This window comes from Ranitomeya variabilis, chromosome 2 (genome assembly GCF_051348905.1).
Source record: "Ranitomeya variabilis isolate aRanVar5 chromosome 2, aRanVar5.hap1, whole genome shotgun sequence".
NCBI classification, from domain to species: domain Eukaryota; kingdom Metazoa; phylum Chordata; class Amphibia; order Anura; family Dendrobatidae; genus Ranitomeya; species Ranitomeya variabilis.
Window position 1 is genome coordinate 197,982,877 of NC_135233.1, and position 24,154 is coordinate 198,007,030.

Consider the following 24,154-nt stretch of genomic DNA (forward strand, 5'->3'; position numbering starts at 1 on the left):
TACGAAGAACGACCCTGCCCCAGTGACCGACCCCGCTTCGGCGACTGCTACTGACCCTGCTACAGTGATCGATCTTACCGCTATCAACGAGTCACTGGTAGGCCTGCTCTCAGCACCATCAGCCCTCCGATCTGATTGGGACCATTGCTAGGTTCCCTGGGACCATGACTCTGATATGGAGAGTCAGTGGCCCCTGGCCCAGCAAGCATAAAAGAAAATGAGAAAAGTGATGTGACTGTATATAGATAAAAGTTAACTGTTTGCTGCTTAAATCCGACCGGGGTTATTCTTTAAAGGGGTCCCATGTTAAAGGGATCCTAAGTTTTGCACAAGTTGTGCAGTTACCTTCCATTTAAAGGACATTTGGATCATGGACAGTGAATGGTTCACAAACTTTCCATAGCCCATAGTTGGCACCCACATGGTGCACCCTGGTTCTGCCCACTAAGCCGGTGTGGGTAGGGCCGTGCTTGCTTGTAAATAGTTTGCACCTTCTTAAGGGTGCTTCCTACTGGTTTTACTAAAGGAGCTTTTTGAAGAGACTGTTCCTGATGTAATCATGAAAGTTCCTGCTGTTTTAGAGTTAATAATTGACTTGAGTGTTACTTGCACTACCTCATTGAATTGTTTGAACCCTTAAAGGGAATGTTGAATTATTGCACTTTGCCATTTCAAAAATTTGTATGTCTTCTTGCTAATCTGTAACTGTTGTTTTCTTTTCCCAGTCCGGGAGTACTGGATTTAACGGGGGGAGTGCGGCGCCCCAGGGTCCTGGTCGTCGCAGTGGTATAGCTTTCCTCTCGGGGAGAGTGATGCTACATTTAGAGGCAAAGAAGGATAACTGCATCCAGATACCACAAACATGTGACACAGTTTACACTCCAGGCGCCACCAGGGGGAGCTTCTGCTCCTAATTATTAGGTCACTCCCCATATATATATATATATATATAACTGGTAGTCTGTAGGGAAAGTTAGTTAGTTCCAGACAGTAGTCTGAGGAGGACAGAGGGTCCAAAGGAGCTGTGCATGCCCTCAGAGCTGCAGCTCCCAGAAAGAGACATTGAAAGCAGAATTGTATTGCAGTGAGCGTTTAAGGAGAGGAAGCAAAGGAGAGGATACCAGAAGGGGACCATACCTGCACAGGCTGCCTCCTTCTGAGGCACAGGATCCTGGTAGTCGGAACACAGAGGGAGTAAGGACCTTTATGCTTTGCTCCAGAGACCGGCAGGACAGCTAATTTCACGTTACCTGTCCACCGTACACCCAGGAGGCACGGTGGCACCCCTTAGAGGCTGGGGCATGATAGAGTCCCTATAAACCGCCTCAAGTCACCAGTCATACGGGTTTGTCCTATCCTATCCGGGAGACAGAGACAGAACATCTACAACAGTTGTGAGGACCTTATGAGAAGCTTAGCAGTAAGGGACTACAACAACACGGCACTAGAGGAAGGCTTTTATTTCCACCTGGACAAAGGGACTCTGGACTTGCCTCCAAACCGACCGCTCTGCCTGCCCTGTGATTTGGTGCCCTGAACTGTGGATGCTGAAGTCTTCAGTAAAGGTAAAGAGACTGCAACCTTGTGTCCTCGTTCTTCACTGCGCCATTCATCATTCACCATCTACACACCGGGAAGCCCTGGGGATATACTTCACCTGTGGGAAGGTATACCATCTAGCTGCCATAACATCACCCCAGCAGACCCCTTAAAGCAGCGTCGGTCACCCTGACCGAATACCACAGGTGGAGTCACGAACACAAAATTTATCCCTTGAAAGACCTTTCCCTTTTACACGGACGTCCCAGGGCCATGGACTGGGTCAGCCACTGTGACATCCCCCTATGAACCGCAGGACCCGGTACCGAGTACCCCATGGGTGCGCTCCATTAACATCGCCCTCCCCTCTCCTCTACAGTTTTCTCCAACAATTCTTATAACTCTCATATCTTCGCTTGAGAATCTGGCAGAGTCATAACACACACCTCATCCATCTTGTATTAAAATTAGCTCTCTATTGATGCCAAATTCATCCTAGTTATTCCATATGGTTCCAGAGAAATCCGTACTTTTTACTCATGGTGTTTAGCTGCTAGTGGTTACAGTGGCTGACAGATCTACCGATGGAAGTTAGCAATATATACTAATTTTTCTAGCCCAAATTGGTAACCCGATATCTTATTGTAATACAACAAAGAACCTCATGTCTTCTGACAGAAACAAGACCAGTTACAGCTGGTACTAGATGGGAGGAGGGATGAGTAAGGCTACTTTCACACTAGCGTTAACTGCAATCCGCCACAATGCGTCGTTTTGCCAAAAAAACGCATCCTGCAAAAGTGCTTGCAGGATGCATTTTTTTCCCCATAGACTTACATTAAGTGACGTATTGCGACGGATTGACACACGTCACAACCGTCAAGCGACGGTTGCGCCGGGTTGTGGCGGACCGTCGGGACCAAAAAACGCTACATGTAACGTTTTTTGCTCACGACGGTCCGCTTTTTCCGACCGCGCATGCGCGGCCGGAACTCCGCCCCCACCTCCCCGCACTCCCCCGCACCTCACAATGGGGCAGCGGATGCGCTGGAAAAATGCATCCGCTGCCCCCGTTGTGCGGCGGAGACAACGCTAGCGTCGGGAACCTCGGCCCGACGCTAGTGTGAAAGTAGCCTAAGTTGCCCAGAGCCTGGAATTTGCAGCTAGAGCAATAAAACCTCTTCTACACACACATTTCAGCAAGCAGAAACACAGAGAGAAGGGGGGGGGGGGGGTCAGAGCCCACAATGATGTGCTAACAGGGACAACTAAAAATCATATTATACATTATCATCACACGTCCTATCAAGGAATCTAGGACATATAACCTGTAACATTATACTTTTCAAGAAAGGCATCCAGTCCCCTCTTAAATTTAAGTAATGAATCACTCATTGCAACATCATACAGCAGAGAGTTCCATAGTCTCACTGCTCTTACAGTAAAGAATCCGCGTCTGTTATTATGCTTAAACCTTCTTTCCTCCAGACGTACAGGATGCCCACTTGTCCCTGTCTCAGGTCTATGATTAAAAATATCATCAGAAAGGTCTTTGTACTGTCCCCTCATATATTTATACATTAAAATAAGATCACCCCTTAGCCTTCGTTTTTCCAAACTAAATAGCCCCAAGTGTAATAACCTATCATGGTATTGCAGACCCCCCAGTCCTCTAATAACCTTGGTCGCTCTTCTCTGCACCCGCTCTAGTTCAGCTATGTCTTTCTTATACACCGGAGACCAGAACTGTGCACAGTATTCTAAGTGTGGTCGAACTAGTGACTTGTATAGAGGTAAAATTATGTTCTCCTCATGAGCATCTATGCCTCTTTTAATACATCCCATTATTTTATTTGCCTTTGTAGCAGCTGCCTGACACTGGCCACTAAATGTGAGTTTGTCATCCACCCATACACCCAGGTCTTTTTCATTGATGGTTTTGCCCAGAGTTTTAGAATTAAGCACATAGTTATACATCTTATTACTTCTACCCAAGTGCATGACCTTACATTTATCCCCATTAAAGCTCATTTGCCATTTATCAGCCCAAGCTTCTAGTTTACATAAATCCTCCAGTAATATAAAATTGTCCTCCTCTGTAATGATTACCCTGCAGTTTAGTGTCATCTGCAAACATTTAAAATTCTGCTCTGTATGCCCCCTACAAGGTCATTAATAAATATGTTAAAAAGAGGACCCAATACTGACCCCTGTGGTACCCCACTGCTAACCGCGACCCAGTCCGAGTGTGCTCCATTAATAACCACCCTTTGTTTCCTATCCCTGAGCCAGCTCTTAACCCACTTACACATATTTTCCCCATCCCCATTATTCTAATTTTATGTATTAACCTTTTGTTTGGCACCGTATCAAAAGCTTTTGAAAAGTCTATATACACTACATCTACTGGGTTCCCTTGGTCCAGTCCGGAACTTACCTTTTCATAGAAATTGATCAGATTAGTCTGACAGGATCGGTCCCTAGTAAACCCGTGCTGATACTGGGTCATGAGGTTATTCCTCCTCAGATACTCCAGCATAGCATCCCTTAGAATTGCCTTAGAACAGCAATCTAATCTGAACTGGTGCATAACCAAAAAAGTCTTACATAGCAAATAGATCAATGGCTGCACTCAACTGTACTAAAGCAAGGAAATGTGTGATACATGAAATGTGAATAGCTTAATGGCTTGTGAAATCTATGAAAAAACACGAGATGCTTAGCACAAGATTTGGCCAAAAAATGTGAGCCCATCCACCAAACGTCAAGGTAATCTCAAATCGGATGGGTACCTGACCTGACTGCCTAGTGTGAACACTTACCTATGGCCAATAACATGGTAAAGTCCTGTGGTACAGACCCTGTTATTATGGAGTCTTTAAAGATTAAAAATAATGGTCTATCAATGACTGTACTTAATTCCTGCAGTACTCGGGGGTGTATCCCATCCAGGCCCGGAGATTTGTCAATTTTAGTGATTTGTAGACGCCGCCGTACTTCCTGCTGGGTTAAGCACGTGACACTTAATGGGGAATTTTTGTTATCACTGATCATATTGTCTGCCATGGGATTTTCTTGTGTAAATACTGATGAATAAAAGTCATTTAGCATATTGGCTTTTTCCTCATCCTCATCCACCATTTCACCCAGACTATTTTTAAGGGGGCCAACACTGTCATTTTTTAGTTTCTTACTATTTATGTAGTTAAAGAATATTTTGGGATTATTTTTACTCTCTCTGGCAATGAGTCTCTCTGTCTCAATCTTTGCTGCCTTGATTTGCTTTTTACAGAATTTATTTAATTTTCTGTATTTATTTAATGCCTCCTCACTACCTACTTCCTTTAATTCTGTAAATGCTTTCTTTTTGTCCCTTATTGCGCCCCTTACAGCTCTATTTAGCCATATTGGTTTCCTCCTATTTCTAGTATGTTTATTCCCATACGGTATATACTGTGCACAGGTCCTATCCAGGATGCTAATAAACGTCTCCCATTTTATTTGTGTATTTTTGTTTCTCAGGATATCGTCCCAGTTAATTGCACCAAGATCCTCTCTCATCCGTTGGAAATTTGCCCTCCTGAAGTTTAGTGTCCTTGTCACCCCTCTATTACACATCTTATTAAAGGATACATGAAAACTTATTATTTTGTGATCACTATTCCCCAACCCTTATATTTGATATGCGGCTTGGCCTGTTGGTTAATATTAGGTCTAGCAGTGCCCCTCTTCTTGTTGGGTCCTGAACCAGTTGTCAGAGGTAATTGTCTCTCATAGTTGTCAGACACCGATTACCTTTGCTGGAACTGCAGGTTTCTGTTCCCCAATCTATTGAAGTCCCCCATAATAATGACTTCTCCTTGAGTCGCAGCTTCATCTAGTTGCTTTACGAGGATATTCTCCGTTGCGTCCATTATTTTTGGGGACTTATAACAAACCCCTATCAGTAATTTATTATTTTTCCCCCTCCCCTTATCTCCACCCACAGGGACTCTATATTTTCATTAGATTCACATATATTATCACGCAGGATGGGTATTTGATCCCTTGCTGGTTTTGTAAGTTTGCCCACTGACAAAGACATGAACAGTCTATAATTTTAAGGGTAGGTTAATTTTAACATTGAGAGATAGAATATCAAAAATAAAATCCAGAAAATCACATTGTATAAGTTATATAAATGTATTTGCATTTTGCAGTGAGAAATAAGTATTTGATCCCCTACCAACCATTAAGAGTTCTGGCTCCTACAGACCAGTTAGACGCTCCTAATCAACTCATTACCTGCAGTAAAGACAGCTGTCCTACATAGTCACCTTTATAAAAGACTCCTGTCCACAGACTTAATTAATCAGTCAAACTCAAACCTCTACAACATGGGCAAGACCAAAGAGCTTTGTTACAGCTCATCTGCAATTTTTTTCTCAGCTCAGATTTGTATGCTGCGATTGTCCACGTATCTCGGATGAGACTCACCAATGCAAGTCAATGGGTGTGATAAAAAAAATTGCACGGCGTAAGGACTATGCCAATGCCGCCTGATTTTTATTTTTACACACTGGTCTCCGTTGAAAAGGCTGCGGCAATTCATTAGCCGCGTACAGTAAAATCACAGCATGACCCGACAAAATAGGATAGATTACATGGCGTACATACACAAAGAATAGAAAGATATACAGATGTCAGTCATATATGATTAGTATAGTGCTTGTGTAGCTTACTGTACATGTATTTTTTACATACTAGATTATTTTCTGAAAAAAATGGTGTGGGATTCTCCGAAATTATATTAACCAGCAGATAGAAAGCAGACAGCTGGGCGCTGATGTTTACAGCCTGGGAAGGGGGTAATACCCATGGAGCTTCCCAGGCTATGAATATCAGCTCACAGCTGTATACTTAGCCTTTACTGGCCATTAAAATGGGGGACCCCCACAAAAATGATGTAGAGTCCCCCTATAATTAATATTAAACAAACGCTATGCAGACAGTTGTGGGCTGATATTAATAGCTTAGGAAGGTGCCTTGGATATTGGCCACGTCCCAGACTAAAAACATCAGGTCTCAGCTACCACAGAAACGGCACATCTATAAGATGCGCCAATTCTAGCACTTAGCCTTACTCTTCCTACTTGCCTGTAGCAGTGGCAAGTGGGGTGATAGTTGGGGGGCTGATGTCACCTTTGTATTGTCAGGTGACATAAAGCCCAAGGGATAGTAATGGAGAGGCATCAATAAGATGCCCCCTTTACTAACTCCATAGTGATATTGTATAAAAAATACACCCAGAATAAAGTCCTTTAATTGAAAAAATGGCAGATTCCTTTAATGCATCTATATTTACCAAAAACATGTATACTCACCTCAACGCTCGATCCACTGAAGCCAATGTCTCAGCACCATGGAAAAAGTTCTAACGGCGCTCACACTGACCTCACATACAGTACAGACCATAAGTTTGGACACACCTTCTCATTTAAAGATTTTTCTGTATTTTCATGACTATGAAAATTGTACATTCACACTGAAGACATCAAAACTATGAATTAACACATGTGGAATTATATACTTAACAAAAAGTGTGAAACAACTGAAAATATGTCTTATATTCTAGGTTCTTCAAAGTAGTCACCTTTTGCTTTGATGACTGCTTGCACATTCTTTGCATTCTCTTGATGATCTTCAAGAGGAAGTCACTGGGAATGGTCTTCCAACAATCTTGAAGGAGTTCCCAGAGATGCTTAGCACTTGTTGGCCCTTTTGCCTTCACTCTGCGGTCCAGCTCACCCCAAACCATCTCGATTGGGTTCAGGTCTGGTGACTGTGGAGGCCAGGTCATCTGGCGTAGCACCCCATCACTCTCCTTCTTGGTCAAATAACCCTTACACAGCCTGGAGGTGTGTTTGGGGTCATTGTCCTGTTGAGAAATAAATGATGGTCCAACTAAACGCAAACCGGATGGAATAACATGCCGCTGCAATATGCTGTGGTAGCCATGCTGGTTCAGTATGCCTTCAATTTTGAATAAATCCCCAAAAGTGTCACCAGCAATGCACCCCCACACCATCACACCTCCTCCTCCATGCTTCACGGTGGGAACCAGGCATGTAGAGTCCATCCGTTCACCTTTTCTGTGTCGCACAAAGACACGGTGGTTGGAACCAAAGATCTCAAATTTGGACTCATCAGACCAAAGCACAGATTTCCACAGGTCTAATGACCATTCCTTGTGTTCTTTAGCCCAAACAAGTCTCTTCTGCTTGTTGCCTGTCCTTAGCAGTGGTTTCCTAGCAGCTATTTTACCATGAAGGCCTGCTGCACAAAGTCTCCTCTTAACAGTTGTTGTAGAGATGTGTCTGCTGCTAGAACTCTGTGTGGCATTGACCTGGTCTCTAATCTAAGCTGCTGTTAACCTGTGATTTCTGAGGCTGGTGACTCGGATAAACTTATCCTCAGAAGCAGAGGTGACTCTTGGTCTTCCTTTCCTGGGGCGGTCCTCATGTGAGCCAGTTTCTTTGTAGCGCTTGATGGTTTTTGCAACTGCACTTGGGGACACTTTCAAAGTTTTCCCAATTTTTCGGACTAACTGACCTTCATTTCTTAAAGTAATGATGACCACTTGTGTTTCTTTACTTAGCAGCTTTTTTCTTGCCATAATACAAATTATAACAGTCTATTAAGTAGGACTATCCGCTGTGTATCCACCAGACTTCTGCACAACTGAACTGATGGTCCCAACCCCATTTATAAGGCAAGAAATCTCACTTATTAAACCTGACAGGGCACACCTGTGAATTGAAAACCATTCCCGGTGACTACCTCTTGAAGCTCATCAAGAGAATGCAAAGAGTGTGCAAAGCAGTCATCAAAGCAAAAGGTGGCTACTTTGAAGAACCTAGAATATAAGACATAATTTCAGTTGTTTCACACTTTTTTGTTAAGTATATAATTCCACATGTGTTAATTCATAGTTTTGATGCCTTCAGTGTGAATGTACAATTTTCATAGTCATGAAAATACAGAAAAATCTTTAAATGAGATGGTGTGTCCAAACGTTTGGTCTGTACTGTAGGTGAAGTGAGTTCATTGGCTGTGAACTCCTAGGACCTTCCTGATGGCACCACGAGCAGGAGAACTTTTTCACACCCGCGGTGCTGGATGTCAGGCTGTATAGTCGCATCATGCAATAATGAAGGCTGCCATCTAGATGTAGCAGAATTTGAAAAAGGCTCACACATGAAGCTGAAATGTCGCATGATGAACTATTAAAAATATTTTTCACTTGTGATGGTGTGCTATTTGCAATTTTTCCTAAATATAATAAGGATTGTTATGTATCTGGGAGGTTTTGCACCCAATTAATGCTAGAAAGGTGCTGCTCTTTTCTCTTTTTCTTTGCAACAGAACTAGATGTGTCGCAGGAGAAATGGATTATTATCTTCTCGGCGGACAGGTGAGGATGATGTTGCTTTATTATTTCAATTCTGTTACAGGGGACCTTGGCTTCAGTGGAGAGGGCACTGACGTGAGGAAGGTTTAATTTCGATTAATTAAAGGAGTCTGTGTCGTTCTTTCAATTAAAGGACTTTATTGTGGGTGTATGTTTTTTATACAATATGACTATTGGGTTAGTAATGGGGGAATTCTATGGGGTTAGGGTTGGGATTAGGGTGAGTTGGGGTTAGGGTTAGAGGTGTGTTTGGGTTGAAGTTAGAATTGGGGGGTTTCCACTTTTAAGGCACATCAGTGAGTCTCCAAACGCGACATGGTGCCCGCCATTGATTCCAGACAGTTCTGCAGCCAGGAAAAATTTCAAAAATTTTATCGTCCACTTTCTCCTGATACCTATGTGAAAATAAAAAAGTTTGGGTCTAAAGTAATTTTTTGTGAAAAAAAGTTAAATGTTATTTTTTTCCTTCCATTGTTTTAGTTCCTGTGAAGAACCTGAAGGGTTAATAAACTTATTGAATATGGTTTTGTGCACCTTGAGGGGTGCAGTTTTTAGAATGGTGTCACTTTTGGGTATTTTCTGTCATATTGACCCCTCAAAGTCCCTTCAAATGTGAGGTGGTCCCTAAAAAATGGTTTTGTAAATTTTGTTGGAAAAATTGAGAAATTGCTGGTCAACTTTTAACCCTTATGTCACAGGGTCCTTCTTCGATACCACACAATCAACAGAGCAAGGGAAGTGTGAAAAATCCCAAGACCTTTATTAAAGGCAAAACTAAAAGGTCCATAAACAATCCACCACACTGAGGATACAATAGTCCAGAACATGAATGCAGTTCAGTAACCAGATAAATGTCCAAGGAGATGAGAGTCCAATAATCCAGCAGAGAGGATAAAAAATCCATACGCTTCCCTTTTTCTCTGACATGCTGTGTTCACACCATCCTCACCACACAGGAACTGACTTCCCAGCTCCTGTCCTCCCCAGCCACCTTCTTATGTCCAGGGGTAGTCAGACAGATTGGGGTGGTTTTCAGGCCTCACAGACCTGATAAAGGTGCCTCGGGAATTAAGGCACTACAGAAGGTCATCAAGAGGCATAGAAACAGTAGGGCTGCAGACAGTAAGGGTACCGTTACACTAAAAGACTTACCAACGATCAAGACCAGCGATACGACCTGGCCGTGATCGTTGGTAAGTCGTTGTGTGGTCGCTGGGGAGCTGTCACACAGACAGCTCTCTCCAGCGACCAACGATCAGGGGAACGACTTCGGCATCGTTGAAACTGTCTTCCAACGATGCCGAAGTCCCCCTGCAGCACCCGGGTAACCAGGGTAAACATCGGGTTACTAAGTGCAGGGCCGCGCTTAGTAACCCGATATTTACCCTGGTTACCATTGTAAAAGTAAAACAAAAACACTACATACTCACCTTCTGATGTCTGTCACGTCCCCCGGCATCCACAGGGTTACGCGCTGCTGCTCAGAGCTTCCTGCATTGAATGTGTCAGCGCCGGCAATAAAGCAGAGCACAGCGGTGACGTCACCGCTGTGCTCTGCTTTACGGCCGGCGCTGACACAGTCAGTGCAGGAAGTTCTCGGCAGCAGCGCGTAACCCTGTGGACGCCGGCGGACGTGACAGACATCAGAAGGTGAGTATGTAGTGTTTTTTTTTTTACTTTTACAATGGTAACCAGGGTAAATATCGGGTTACTAAGCTCGGCCCTGCGCTTAGTAACCCGATATTTACCCTGGTTACAAGTGAACACATCGCTGGATCGGCGTCACACACGACGATCCAGCGATGACAGCGGGTGATCAGCGACGAAAGAAAGTTTCAAACGATCTGCTACGACGTACGATTCTCAGCGGGGTCCCTGATCGCAGTAGCGTGTCAGACACAGCGAGATCGTAAGTATATCGCTGGAACGTCACGGATCGTGCCATCGTAGCGACCAAAGTGCCACTGTGAGACGGTACCCTTAGTGAGCTAATTCAATTATCAGCCTTTTGGAAGGTAACTGAGACTCTAGACAATATGGGGAATACACGGAATGATACAGGGCAACAAGAGAACACTACGAAAATCAGTAAAATATAAATATACACAAAATGATACCCACATAACATATCACACCATCACACCTTATAACGTCCTAACAAAAAAATACGTTTCCAAAATTGCACTGATGTAAATTAGATGTAACTTGTGAGAAATGTTATTTACTATTTTGTGTGATATGACTCTCTGATTTAAGGGCACAAAAATTAAAAGTTTGAAATTTGCCAAATTTCCATTTTTTATCCACAAATAAACGCAAGTCATATCAAATGTTTTTTACCACTAACATAAAGTGCAATCTGCCATAAGAAAGTCTCAGAATCACCGGGATCCGTTGAAACGTTCCAGAGTTATTTCTTCATAAAGTGACAGTGGTCAGAATTGTAAAACTTGGCCTGGTCAGGAAGGTCAAAATTGGCTCTGTCATTAAGGGGTTAATATTTTCTTTGGGGTAATTTTATCATGTACAAGGCACAAAAGGTGCTAAAGGGCACAGTGGTGGGCATTATGTGGAGCAGTAAGAGGTGCAGCAGCAGCGGCTCAGTATTGGGGTACCAGTAGGATGACGTGCTCTTGTAGGCTGGGAATAGATGGGGACGGTGCAGGAAATGTGAGAAGTCAGATGTCTTTGTTATAAACTGTAAAAACAAGTCATTGCTGGAGAAATGAGACTGGGCCAGATGAAAAACGACAATCGGGGCGATTCATCAAAGCCTTTTTTTTACCAAAGTTCTGGCAACAAAAAAAATCTTTAAAAAAAAACAACTTTTTGCACAACCTCGCATTTTTTTGCAGCATTCTTGCCACAGCGCTGACAAAGGGGGTGGTGCATGGGCGGGATGGGGCGTGGCAACCCCCGCTCTTCCATTTTCAGACACTTTTTGTTCTGATGAATTTATTTATACCTTGATATACATCAGGGAAATTAATTTGTCAGGACTTTCTTAATTCCACAAATCCCTGATATCACAGGCCGGGAAGGTCACAAGTATCACCCGCTGTGATCTTTGCTGCCCCCTATCATTCGGACAATTACACGATTGACCGATGATCAACGGAGAAGGCTGCAGCCTGTTCGCACCTAGGCCGGCTATCGTCAAATTAACGGTGAGCGTATGGTATATACACCTCCGGATTGCAACACATGGAATATGTGTACACACCCCGGTATGTTCACAGCTACCTCTGACAACCCCAGACTACTCGCTGCCACCACCACTCTGTTTCAGTCGAATGAACACCGTTAAACGGTAGCTATGGCTTTGAGGCATAGTTTACAGAACAAAAGGAACAGAACTATTACATTTTACATTTAATCCAAAGGGACTCAGTGTTTATGAAAATGATACAAAAGATTTTACAAGGGGGACAAGACAATACAGCATAATCAGTTACATCAAATAAAAGGGATTAACAGGAGAACTTACTATACCGATTGCAGAAACGATTCAGTTTAGCCGAAGGAGAGCGCTTTGATTGGTCTGTCGATAAACAGGGTCCCTACATACACGATATGTAACTCTCCTGTACAAACTCTGATGATAATTGGGATCGATCTTTTATCAGACCCCGAGTCCCACCCACTCACCCCTCTACAATGACCTCACATGGGCCCGGATGTGGGCTGGTCTCAGCCCTTCATGATTTTAGGAAATCACCAATTTATGGAATAACTCTTCATAGCGCGATCACAGTAGTTTGAGACAGATGTCATCCTTTCTATCGGAATATTATCTACGCTTAGAGACCAAACATGGCCAAGCTGCTGGCGGTTATATGGCCACTATGGCTTTTGGGCCTTTTGGCGGGGGTTATAATTATGGGAAAATATGTATATATTTGCCTAGTTATGCCGATGCTGAAAATATAAGCCTCATTAATATTGGATATATAGAAATTCTAATATTCTATATTTCCTTCCAGAGACATACTGTCCGCTGATTTATTGTAACTGCAGTGACCATGGCTATTTCCATCATTGTAATCAGTATAACTGCGCCAGCCTGACACTGTCTATAGATTACTGAGCACCATCCTGCTGACAGGTTCACTTTAAGGCTCAGCTGTGATCTGTTAGCCGCTCCCATCCTGTATATATTCTGGGCCCTGGCTAGCACTCATTGTCAGAGGTAGCTTAGGCTGCATGGTTAGGAGATGGTGGTTTGTGATTGTTGTTTGAGAAGGTGGTTGGTGGATTTATCTGTGACTGTTGTTAGGTTTTGAGTGTGAATGCCTCTGTTGTATGTGTGTGTATATTTGTATGTTTGGTATTTCCCTTTATCCCTGTTCACATTTCCTTGTTTTTCTGGTTGGTGTATTACGGTACAATGCTACCCCCTCTTCCCTGGGTGGGAGAAGGGTACAAACTGATGGCAGATTCACGAGCTAAGGCAAGGTATGTGCCCCGACCAGGTCCTGGGACACCCGACCCGTGACAATTTAATTTTTTTTTTATGTATTGAGCATTATATAGGTCCCATTGTACTATATGGGGCAATATATGTGGTGCATTATATACTGTATAAAGCATTATATGGGGTCAGTATACTGTATGGAGCACTATATAGGTCATTATATACTATATGGAGCAATATATGGGGCCCATTATACTATAAGAGGCAATATATGGGGCCCATTATACTGTACTATAGGGGGCAATATATGGGGCCCATTATATACTGTATAAAGCATTATATGGGGCCATTGTACTGTATGGAGCACTATATGGGTCATTATATACTATATGGAGCAATATATGGGTTCCATTGTACTATAAGGGGCAATATATTGGGCCCATTATATACTGTATAAAGCATTATATGGGGCTCATTATTCTGTATGAAGGACGATGTGGTAACAGGGGGCAAGTTATACAAGGGGGTGGGTTGCACCAGGGGGGAAGTTATACCAGGGGGGAACTATGCAGAAGGGGGGAGTTGTATCGAGTGGATAGGGTTATTTTGTACCTTATGCTATGTTATTCCAGAGTGGTGGAAGATGTGTGTGTGGGGGGGTAAGTTGTGCCAGGGGATATGTTGTATTGGGGGTAAGCTACTACTCAGTCACCCCAACCCCCCTTCTGACACCGCACACCGCCGGCCTCCCCTTCTCACACCGCCGGCCTCCCCTTCTCACACCGCCGGCCTCCCCTTCTCACACCGCCGGCCTCCCCTTCTCACACCGCCGGCCTCCCCTTCTCACACCGCCGGCCTCCCCTTCTCACACCGCCGGCCTCCCCTTCTCACACAGCCGGCCTCCCCTTCTCACACAGCCGGCCTCCCCTTCTCACACAGCCGGCCTCCCCTTCTCACACAGCCGGCCTCCTCTTCTCACACAGCCGGCCTCCTCTTCTCACACAGCCGGCCTCCTCTTCTCACACAGCCGGCCTCCTCTTCTCACACAGCCGGCCTCCTCTTCTCACACAGCCGGCCTCCTCTTCTCACACAGCCGGCCTCCCCTTCTCACACCGCACACAGCCGGCCTCCCCTTCTCACACAGCCGGCCTCCCCTTCTCACACCGCACACAGCCGGCCTCCCCTTCTCACACAGCCGGCCTCCCCTTCTCACACAGCCGGCCTCCCCTTCTCAACCAGCCGGCCTCCTCTTCTCACACAGCCGGCCTCCCCTTCTCGCACCGCCGGCCTCCCCTTCTCACACAGCCGGCCTCCCCTTCTCACACAGCCGGCCTCCCCTTCTCACACAGCCGGCCTCCCCTTCTCACACCGCACACAGCCGGCCTCCCCTTCTCACACCGCACACAGCCGGCCTCCCCTTCTCACACAGCCGGCCTCCCCTTCTCACACAGCCGGCCTCCCCTTCTCACACAGCCGGCCTCCCCTTCTCAACCAGCTGGCCTCCCCTTCTCACACAGCCGGCCTCCCCTTCTCACACAGCCGGCCTCCCCTTCTCACACAGCCGGCCTCCCCTTCTCAACCAGCCGGCCTCCTCTTCTCACACAGCCGGCCTCCCCTTCTCACACAGCCGGCCTCCCCTTCTCGCACCGCACACAGCCGGCCTCCCCTTCTCACACAGCCGGCCTCCCCTTCTCACACAGCCGGCCTCCCCTTCTCAACCAGCCGGCCTCCCCTTCTCACACAGCCGGCCTCCTCTTCTCACACAGCCGGCCTCCCCTTCTCACACAGCCGGCCTCCCCTTCTCACACAGCCGGCCTCCCCTTCTCACACAGCCGGCCTCCCCTTCTCAACCAGCCGGCCTCCCCTTCTCACACAGCCGGCCTCCTCTTCTCACACAGCCGGCCTCCCCTTCTCGCACCGCACACAGCCGGCCTCCCCTTCTCACACAGCCGGCCTCCCCTTCTCGCACCGCACACAGCCGGCCTCCCCTTCTCACACAGCCGGCCTCCTCTTCTCACACAGCCGGCCTCCTCTTCTCACACAGCCGGCCTCCTCTTCTCACACAGCCGGCCTCCTCTTCTCACACAGCCGGCCTCCTCTTCTCACACAGCCCACACAGCCGGCCTCCTCTTCTCACACAGCCGGCCTCCTCTTCTCACACAGCCGGCCTCCTCTTCTCACACAGCCGGCCTCCCCTTCTCACACCGCACACAGCCGGCCTCCCCTTCTCACACCGCCGGCCTCCCCTTCTCACACAGCCGGCCTCCCCTTCTCACACAGCCGGCCTCCCCTTCTCACACAGCCGGCCTCCCCTTCTCACACAGCCGGCCTCCCCTTCTCACACCGCACACAGCCGGCCTCCCCTTCTCACACAGCCGGCCTCCCCTTCTCACACAGCCGGCCTCCCCTTCTCACACAGCCGGCCTCCCCTTCTCAACCAGCTGGCCTCCCCTTCTCACACAGCCGGCCTCCCCTTCTCACACAGCCGGCCTCCCCTTCTCACACAGCCGGCCTCCCCTTCTCACACAGCTGGCCTCCCCTTCTCAACCAGCCGGCCTCCTCTTCTCACACAGCCGGCCTCCCCTTCTCACACAGCCGGCCTCCCCTTCTCGCACCGCACACAGCCGGCCTCCCCTTCTCACACAGCCGGCCTCCCCTTCTCACACAGCCGGCCTCCCCTTCTCAACCAGCCGGCCTCCCCTTCTCACACAGCCGGCCTCCTCTTCTCACACAGCCGGCCTCCCCTTCTCACACAGCCGGCCTCCCCTTCTCACACAGCCGGCCTCCCCTTCTCACACAGCCGGCCTCCCCTTCTCACACAGCCGGCCTCCCCTTCTCAACCAGCCGGCCTCCCCTTCTCACACAGCCGGCCTCCTCTTCTCACACAGCCGGCCTCCCCTTCTCGCACCGCACACAGCCGGCCTCCCCTTCTCACACAGCCGGCCTCCCCTTCTCGCACCGCACACAGCCGGCCTCCCCTTCTCACACAGCCGGCCTCCTCTTCTCACACAGCCGGCCTCCCCTTCTCGCACCGCACACAGCCGGCCTCCCCTTCTCACACAGCCGGCCTCCCCTTCTCGCACCGCACACAGCCGGCCTCCCCTTCTCACACAGCCGGCCTCCCCTTCTCAACCAGCCGGCCTCCCCTTCTCACACAGCCGGCCTCCCCTTCTCAACCAGCCGGCCTCCCCTTCTCACACAGCCGGCCTCCCCTTCTCAACCAGCCGGCCTCCCCTTCTCACACAGCCGGCCTCCCCTTCTCACACAGCCGGCCTTCCCTTCTCACACAGCCGGCCTTCCCTTCTCACACAGCCGGCCTCCCCTTCTCAACCAGCCGGCCTCCCCTTCTCACACAGCCGGCCTCCCCTTCTCACACAGCCGGCCTTCCCTTCTCACACAGCCGGCCTTCCCTTCTCACACAGCCGGCCTCCCCTTCTCACACAGCCGGCCTCCCCTTCTCACACAGCCGGCCTCCCCTTCTCACACAGCTGGCCTCCCCTTCTCAACCAGCCGGCCTCCTCTTCTCACACAGCCGGCCTCCCCTTCTCACACAGCCGGCCTCCCCTTCTCGCACCGCACACAGCCGGCCTCCCCTTCTCACACAGCCGGCCTCCCCTTCTCACACAGCCGGCCTCCCCTTCTCAACCAGCCGGCCTCCCCTTCTCACACAGCCGGCCTCCTCTTCTCACACAGCCGGCCTCCCCTTCTCACACAGCCGGCCTCCCCTTCTCACACAGCCGGCCTCCCCTTCTCACACAGCCGGCCTCCCCTTCTCACACAGCCGGCCTCCCCTTCTCACACAGCCGGCCTCCCCTTCTCAACCAGCCGGCCTCCCCTTCTCACACAGCCGTCCTCCTCTTCTCACACAGCCGGCCTCCCCTTCTCGCACCGCACACAGCCGGCCTCCCCTTCTCACACAGCCGGCCTCCCCTTCTCGCACCGCACACAGCCGGCCTCCCCTTCTCACACAGCCGGCCTCCTCTTCTCACACAGCCGGCCTCCCCTTCTCGCACCGCACACAGCCGGCCTCCCCTTCTCACACAGCCGGCCTCCCCTTCTCAACCAGCCGGCCTCCCCTTCTCACACAGCCGGCCTCCCCTTCTCAACCAGCCGGCCTCCCCTTCTCGCACCGCACACAGCCGGCCTCCCCTTCTCACACAGCCGGCCTCCCCTTCTCGCACCGCACACAGCCGGCCTCCCCTTCTCACACAGCCGGCCTCCCCTTCTCGCACCGCACACAGCCGGCCTCCCCTTCTCACACAGCCGGCCTCCCCTTCTCAACCAGCCGGCCTCCCCTTCTCACACAGCCGGCCTCCCCTTCTCAACCAGCCGGCCTCCCCTTCTCACACAGCCGGCCTCCCCTTCTCAACCAGCCGGCCTCCCCTTCTCACACAGCCGGCCTCCCCTTCTCACACAGCCGGCCTTCCCTTCTCACACAGCCGGCCTTCCCTTCTCACACAGCCGGCCTCCCCTTCTCAACCAGCCGGCCTCCCCTTCTCACACAGCCGGCGCTGCCCTCCATCACTTCGCAGATAGCAGAACACAACCCGGAGGCGCTAGGACCGCGCGCACCTTTACCCCCTTCCCCACAGTGCGCAGGCGCAGGCTCCTTATAATAAAGCGCCGTGTGTTATTATTCTCGGGGAGCGCTCACCGTGCGGCACCGGCGGCCACAGATGGCGTCTCCGAGGACCGTCACCATATTCGCCCTGTCTGCGGCGCTCGGACTTTTCTTCGTTTTTATGGGAACCATAAAGCTGACACCGAAACTCAGCAAGGATGCGTACAGCGAGATGGTAAGAAGGAGGCTGCGGTACCGCTCTGAGCATCCTCATCTTGCACAGGACTGCCCGGTGCTCCGGCTGCGGAAGGGGCCTGACCTCCGTGCTGCGCTGTCCTCCCCGGGTGTATAACGGCCGGGATGCGAGGCTCCATGATGGGCTGCGGGGTATATGGGGGAGGGTGACATGATGGGCTGAGGGGTAATGGGGGAGGGTGACATGATGGGCTGCGGGGTAATGGGGGAGGGTGACATGATGGGCTGAGGGGTAATGGGGGAGGGTGACATGATGGGCTGCGGGGTATATGGGGAGGAGGGTGACACGATGGGCTGCGGGGTATATGGGGGAGGAGGGTGACACGATGGGCTGCGGGGTATATGGGGGAGGGTGACATGATGGGCTGAGGGGTAATGGGGGAGGGTGACATGATGGGCTGAGGGGTATATGGGGAGGAGGGTGACATGATGGGCTGCGGGGTATATGGGGGAGGGTGACATGATGGGCTGAGGGGTAATGGGGGAGGAGGGTGACATGATGGGCTGCGGGGTATATGGGGGAGGGTGACATGATGGGCTGAGGGGTAATGGGGGAGGGTGACATGATGGGCTGCGGGGTATATGGGGGAGGGTGACATGATGGGCTGCGGGGTATATGGGGAGGAGAGTGACATGATGGGCTGCGGGGTATATGGGGGAGGGTGACATGATGGGCTGCGGGGTATATGGGGAGGAGGGTGACATGATGGGCTGCGGGGTATATGGGGGAGGGTGACATGATGGGCTTCCGGGTATATGGGGAGGAGGGTGACATGATGGGCTGCGGGGTATATGGGGGAGGGTGACATGATGGGCTGAGGGGTAATGGGGGAGGGTGACATGATGGGCTGCGGGGTATATGGGGAGGAGAGTGACATGATGGGCTGCGGGGTATATGGGGGAGGGTGACATGATGGGCTTCGGGGTATATGGGGAGGAGGGTGACATGATGGGCTTCGGGGTATATGGGGAGGAGGGTGACATGATGGGCTGCGGGGTATGTGGGGGAGGGTGACATGATGGGCTGAGGGGTAATGGGGAGGAGGGTGACATGATGGGCTGTGGGGTATATGGGGAGGAGGGTGACATGATGGGCTGTGGGGTATATGGGGGGGGAGGGTGACATGATTGGCTTCGGGTATGAGGAGGGTGACATGATGGGCTGCGGGGTAATGGGGAGGAGGGTGACATGATTGGCTTTGGGTATGAGGAGGGTGACATGGGTTGCGGGGTAATGGGGAGGAGGGTGACATGATGGGCTGCGGGATATATGGGGAGGAGGGTGACATGATGGGCTGCGGGGTATGTGGGAGGAAGGGTGACATGATGGGATGGGGGGTATATGAGGAGGAGGGTGACATGGGCTGCAGGGTATATGGGGAGGAGGCCAACATAATGGGCTGCGGGGTATATGGGGAGGAGGGTGACACGATGGGCTGCGGGGTATATGGGGAGGAGGGTGACATGATGGGCTGCGGGGTGTATATGGGGAGGAGGGTGACATGATGGGCTGCTGGGCATATGAGGAGGAGGGTGACATGATGGGCTGCTGGGTATATTGGGAGGAGGGCGACATGATGGGCTGCTGAGTATATTGGGAGGAGGGCGACATGATGGGCTGCTGGGTATATGAGGAGGAGGGCGACATGATGGGCTGCTGGGTATATGAGGAGGAGGGCGACATGATGGGCTGCTGGGTATATGAGGAGGAGGGCGACATGATGGGTTGCTGGGTATATGAGGAGGAGGGCGACATGATGGGCTGCTGGGTATATGAGGAGGAGGGTGACATGATGGGCTGCGGGATATATGGGGAGGAGGGTGGCATGATGGGCTGCCGGGTATATGAGTAGGAGGGTGACATGATGGGCTGCGAGGTATGTGGGAGGAAGGGTGACATGATGGGCTGAGGGGTATATGAGGAGGAGGGTGACTGGATGGGCTGCGGGATATATGGGGAGGAGGGTGACATGATGGGCTGCTGGATATATGGGGAGGAGGGTGACATGGGGTGCAGGATATATGGGGGGAGGTTGACATGATGGGCTGCTGGGTATATGAGGAGGAGGGTGACTGGATGGGCTGCGGGATATATGGGGAGGAGGGTGACATGATGGGCTGCTGGATATATGGGGAGGAGGGTGGCATGATGGGCTGCGGGATATATGGGGAGGAGGGTAGCATGATGGGCTGCGGGATATATGGGGAGGAGGGTGGCATGATGGGCTGCGGGGTATATGGGGAGGAGGGTGACATGATGGGCTGCGGGGTATTTGGGGAGGAGGGCGACATGATGGGCTGCGGGGCACAGTCTGCGACACACACACACACGCACATATATACACACAGCCCCCGTTCTCCGCCGTCGCTCCTGTTTGGGGTGGTCTCCTCGGACAGATTGTCGACTACAGGCCGCCTGCAGCCGAGCGGAGGACAATCCTCTTTTTTTCTGGATGAGATGATTTTTTTTTTTTCTCCCGTCTGTCATCAGAAATGTTTGCTGTCTTTTTTTTTTTTTTTTTTTTTGTATTTTTATACATCCTTATCACGTAGAAAAAAAAGTATAACATGCAATAACGCCCTGTGTTAATTGTAATTGGTAAAAAACAAATCCTACAGGATGATGTGTGAGGGATCCTGTAGATTATTCTTTTGTCCACCCATAGATGTGAATAGTGGAGTCTCATCCGGTGCCAGCCATGGTCTTCTGGTTCTCTGTCTCCATCGGCCTCAGTGACCGGCTCTGTCAGGGTCTTTTTGCTAATTCTGAAGGAAACCTGCCGCAGAGAACATTGTGCTAATGTGAACTAGGCTGTACGGCTTCTTTTTCCTACGTGTTGATACAGATGCAGTGACCCCTAATTTTTGTGTCTGTGTCCTGGCAGCCATCTCATGAGCCGAACACTCACTCCCTGAGGCGGTGTCTCGAAATTAAAGCTGGTACCAATATATGATGACCTCTCAATGACCTGGCAAGCAAGACCTTTGTTCCTCTGTGTTTGTTACTGCCCCCCATAGCTCCAGACCCCTAACTTCTCATTGTGCCCGTGTGTAATCATTGGGGGCCACCGGGCGTCTCCCACTCAGTCACGCCTTACGACCACATGGCTGCCACCATCGTGAGCACTCAGGACATGGATATCACCGGTGGCTGTGGTTTGCACCCTGACACTAAGGGCAACTGGAGGCCTGGAACTGAGTGGGCGCATCAAAAAATGAGGGTGTTGGGGTAGTTTCTGCCAATGTAGGGGGCTTTCAGCAGAGAGTAGCCAATTTTTCCCCAACACAGCTTGTTTTTATATTGTTTTGGAGGCCGAGCTTTATCAGAGCTTGTTTGTGTGGGACGAGATGAAGTTCTGCAGACTCCATTCACTTTACAATATAATTGACTGAAAATAAAAAACCATGCCAAACACTAGAAGAGTTACAAAGCTTTGCTATGCAGCTCAGCCCAATTCACTGTAACCCCTTCACAACACTTTCCTTTTTTTTTCATGATTGCCTCCCATTCTTCCATGAGCCATACATTTTTTTATTTTCTCTTCTCATAGCCATATGAGGCTTTGCATTCCAGTTGTACTTTTCAGTGCCACCATTAATTGTATCATGTGATGCAGTGGAAAGCGGGAGAAAAAATCCAAATGTGTTGAAATTGCAAAACAAAAGGTTTTTTTTTATTTACTAGGTTCACTATATAGTAAAACTGACCTGGCTTTATGATTCTCCAGGTCAGTACGAGTACACAGATACCAAACATGTATAGTTTTTTATTTAAATGGTGAAAAAAAAGAAGTCAGAAATTCATTAAAAAAAAGAAACCTTACCAGAGTCGCCATTTTCTGAGACCCGTAATATTTCCATTTTTCGGGATCTGGGGCAGGTAACTATTATTTTTTGTGCCCTGAGCTGATGGTTTTTATCAATGCCATTTTGGGGTAAATACGATGTTTTGACTGCCTCTTATTGCTATGCTGTGGCGGCTAAAAAAAAACGTATTGTCTGGTGCTTTAAATTATTTCTCGTTACGCCTTTTATTGATCGGATTAATTTATCTTGTTTTTTGTTAGACCTGACTTTTACGAATGCGGCGATACCAAATATGTGTATTTTTAATAAGGCAAAAAGGAGTAATTTAAACTTTTTTTTCATCATATTTTTAGAATTTTTTACTCCCCTTAGGGGACTTGAAGCTGCGATCGTCCAATCGCTTGTACTATACATGGCAGGGCATCAACACTAATATGTATAGAGAAAATCAGGATCTCCTATGAACACCGGCCATGTTTTGGCTTTCATTTTAATGACAAGCATGGGGGTCTTCAGCAGACCCCCATCTGTCATGACAACCTAGCAGCGCCCATGCGCGCTGATTGGCAGGTGGAATTGTATATTATGTGGAGATATTGGGCTGCAGAGGGTCCTCATACTGTTCCTACACAGGGGCCCTCATGTTTCGACCACTGACTATACCACACCAATGTATAAGACATTACAAATTGAGATGTCAGCCATTGACTGATTTCCGGCTTCCTTTTTCTTGTAGAAACGGGCGTATAAGAGTTACCTGAAGGCTCTCCCAGGACTGAAACGTCTTGGAATTACCTCTGTGCTATTAAGGAAAATCGTCGGCTCCCTGGAACTTGCAAGTGGAATTGTCCTGACTTTGGTCCCTGGACGCCCTAAAGATATCGCCAACTTTGTCCTTCTTCTTCTAGTACTCGTTGTTCTCTTCTTCCACCAGCTTGTTGGAGATCCCTTGAAACGTTATGCCCACGCGCTTGTTTTTGGGATTCTCCTCACTTGTCGCCTGCTTGTTTCACGCCAACCCGAAGAGGAATTGCGTGACAAGAGGGTGACCCAAAGTGAAAATGGGGCCATCCCTCGGGACCCCAAGAAGATCAAGGTATCTTAACCACAAGATTTGGTTTTCTTCACAACACGGTTTATAAGGATTCCTCGGAGTTGTTTTATAATCTTCCATTTGAATTCATATTATTAAGTAATTTTAAAGTAACCTTGTATTCAGTACCTCAGGAAAGTCTCTGGGAAAATGGGCTGGAGACATGCTGAATATTAGCAATGTAGCGTGCGAGCCGGAACGTCAACGACGGGCAAGATTCTGCCAGCAAGTAATGGCAGCTGGAACAGATGTGGACGGGAGTCTGCGTTACGATGAAATGCTGACACAAGCCTGTCGTTGGATAACAATTCAGTCCATTTCAATTATCATTCACAAGGACGTTAAAAATCACTGGAGATGAAACCATAGCCACTCCACCCTGTCCCAATAGCCCCTACCCTGGATCTGCCCACATCCACCTCCCCTACAGCTCCTACCCAACATCCCCACAGTCCCTATCCCTATTGCCTTTATACACTTGCTTTGGCAAAACTGATGTGTATTTGGTCCTGCCAATAAAGCTTCTTTGAATCTTGAATCTTGATATCCATCCATGTATGGCACCACCGAGCACAGATGCAACAACAATAAAGACAAAGTGTGAAACCCAGAACTGTCTGCGTTATTGTGAATTTTTAATTATCTTCTGATTATTTCTTTTCCCAACATTCACGACTAGGCCCACGATTTGGAGAACATCAAAGGCTGGAGAAAAATGGGTTCATCCAGTCGATGAATGATGAACAGGAGTCAGAGATCCAGGAATCAACATGATTTGTCCTGAAGAAGAAGTGAGACATCAACACACGATGACAAACTGCATTCCTGGATCTCTTGACTCCTGTTCATCATTCATTGACTGGCAGCTAAGAATTAACCCATTTTTTTTCTCCAGCCTTTAAAGTGAGGTTGTAGAAGACCATTTCATGTCACAGGTCCTACACTATGACAAGACTGGGCACAGCAACAAGACACAAGATAGTTATACTGCATCAGCAAGGTCTCTCTCAGGGAAAGATTTCAAAGCAGACTGGT

At 48.9% G+C, this 24,154-nt stretch overlaps 1 protein-coding gene across 1 annotated transcript; it reads left to right on the forward strand.

Moving 5' to 3' along the window:
• The first annotated feature begins 17,445 nt into the window (after positions 1–17,445).
• Positions 17,446–23,732, forward strand: TMEM35A (transmembrane protein 35A). The gene is made up of 2 exons (XM_077283427.1): positions 17,446–18,199; positions 22,763–23,732. The coding sequence occupies exons 1-2, from the start codon at positions 18,080–18,082 to the stop codon at positions 23,129–23,131; spliced, it is 489 nt and encodes a 162-aa protein (XP_077139542.1). The 5' UTR covers positions 17,446–18,079; the 3' UTR covers positions 23,132–23,732.
• The last annotated feature ends 422 nt before the right edge of the window (positions 23,733–24,154 follow it).

Coding starts and splice junctions, on each gene's coding strand:
- TMEM35A (XM_077283427.1), top strand. CDS start 18,080: ATGGCGTCTCCGAGGACCGTCACCATATTCGCCCTGTCTGCGGCGCTC. Junction 18,200..22,762: donor AGGATGCGTACAGCGAGATG/GTAAGAAGGAGG, acceptor TTTTTCTTGTAG/AAACGGGCGTATAAGAGTTA.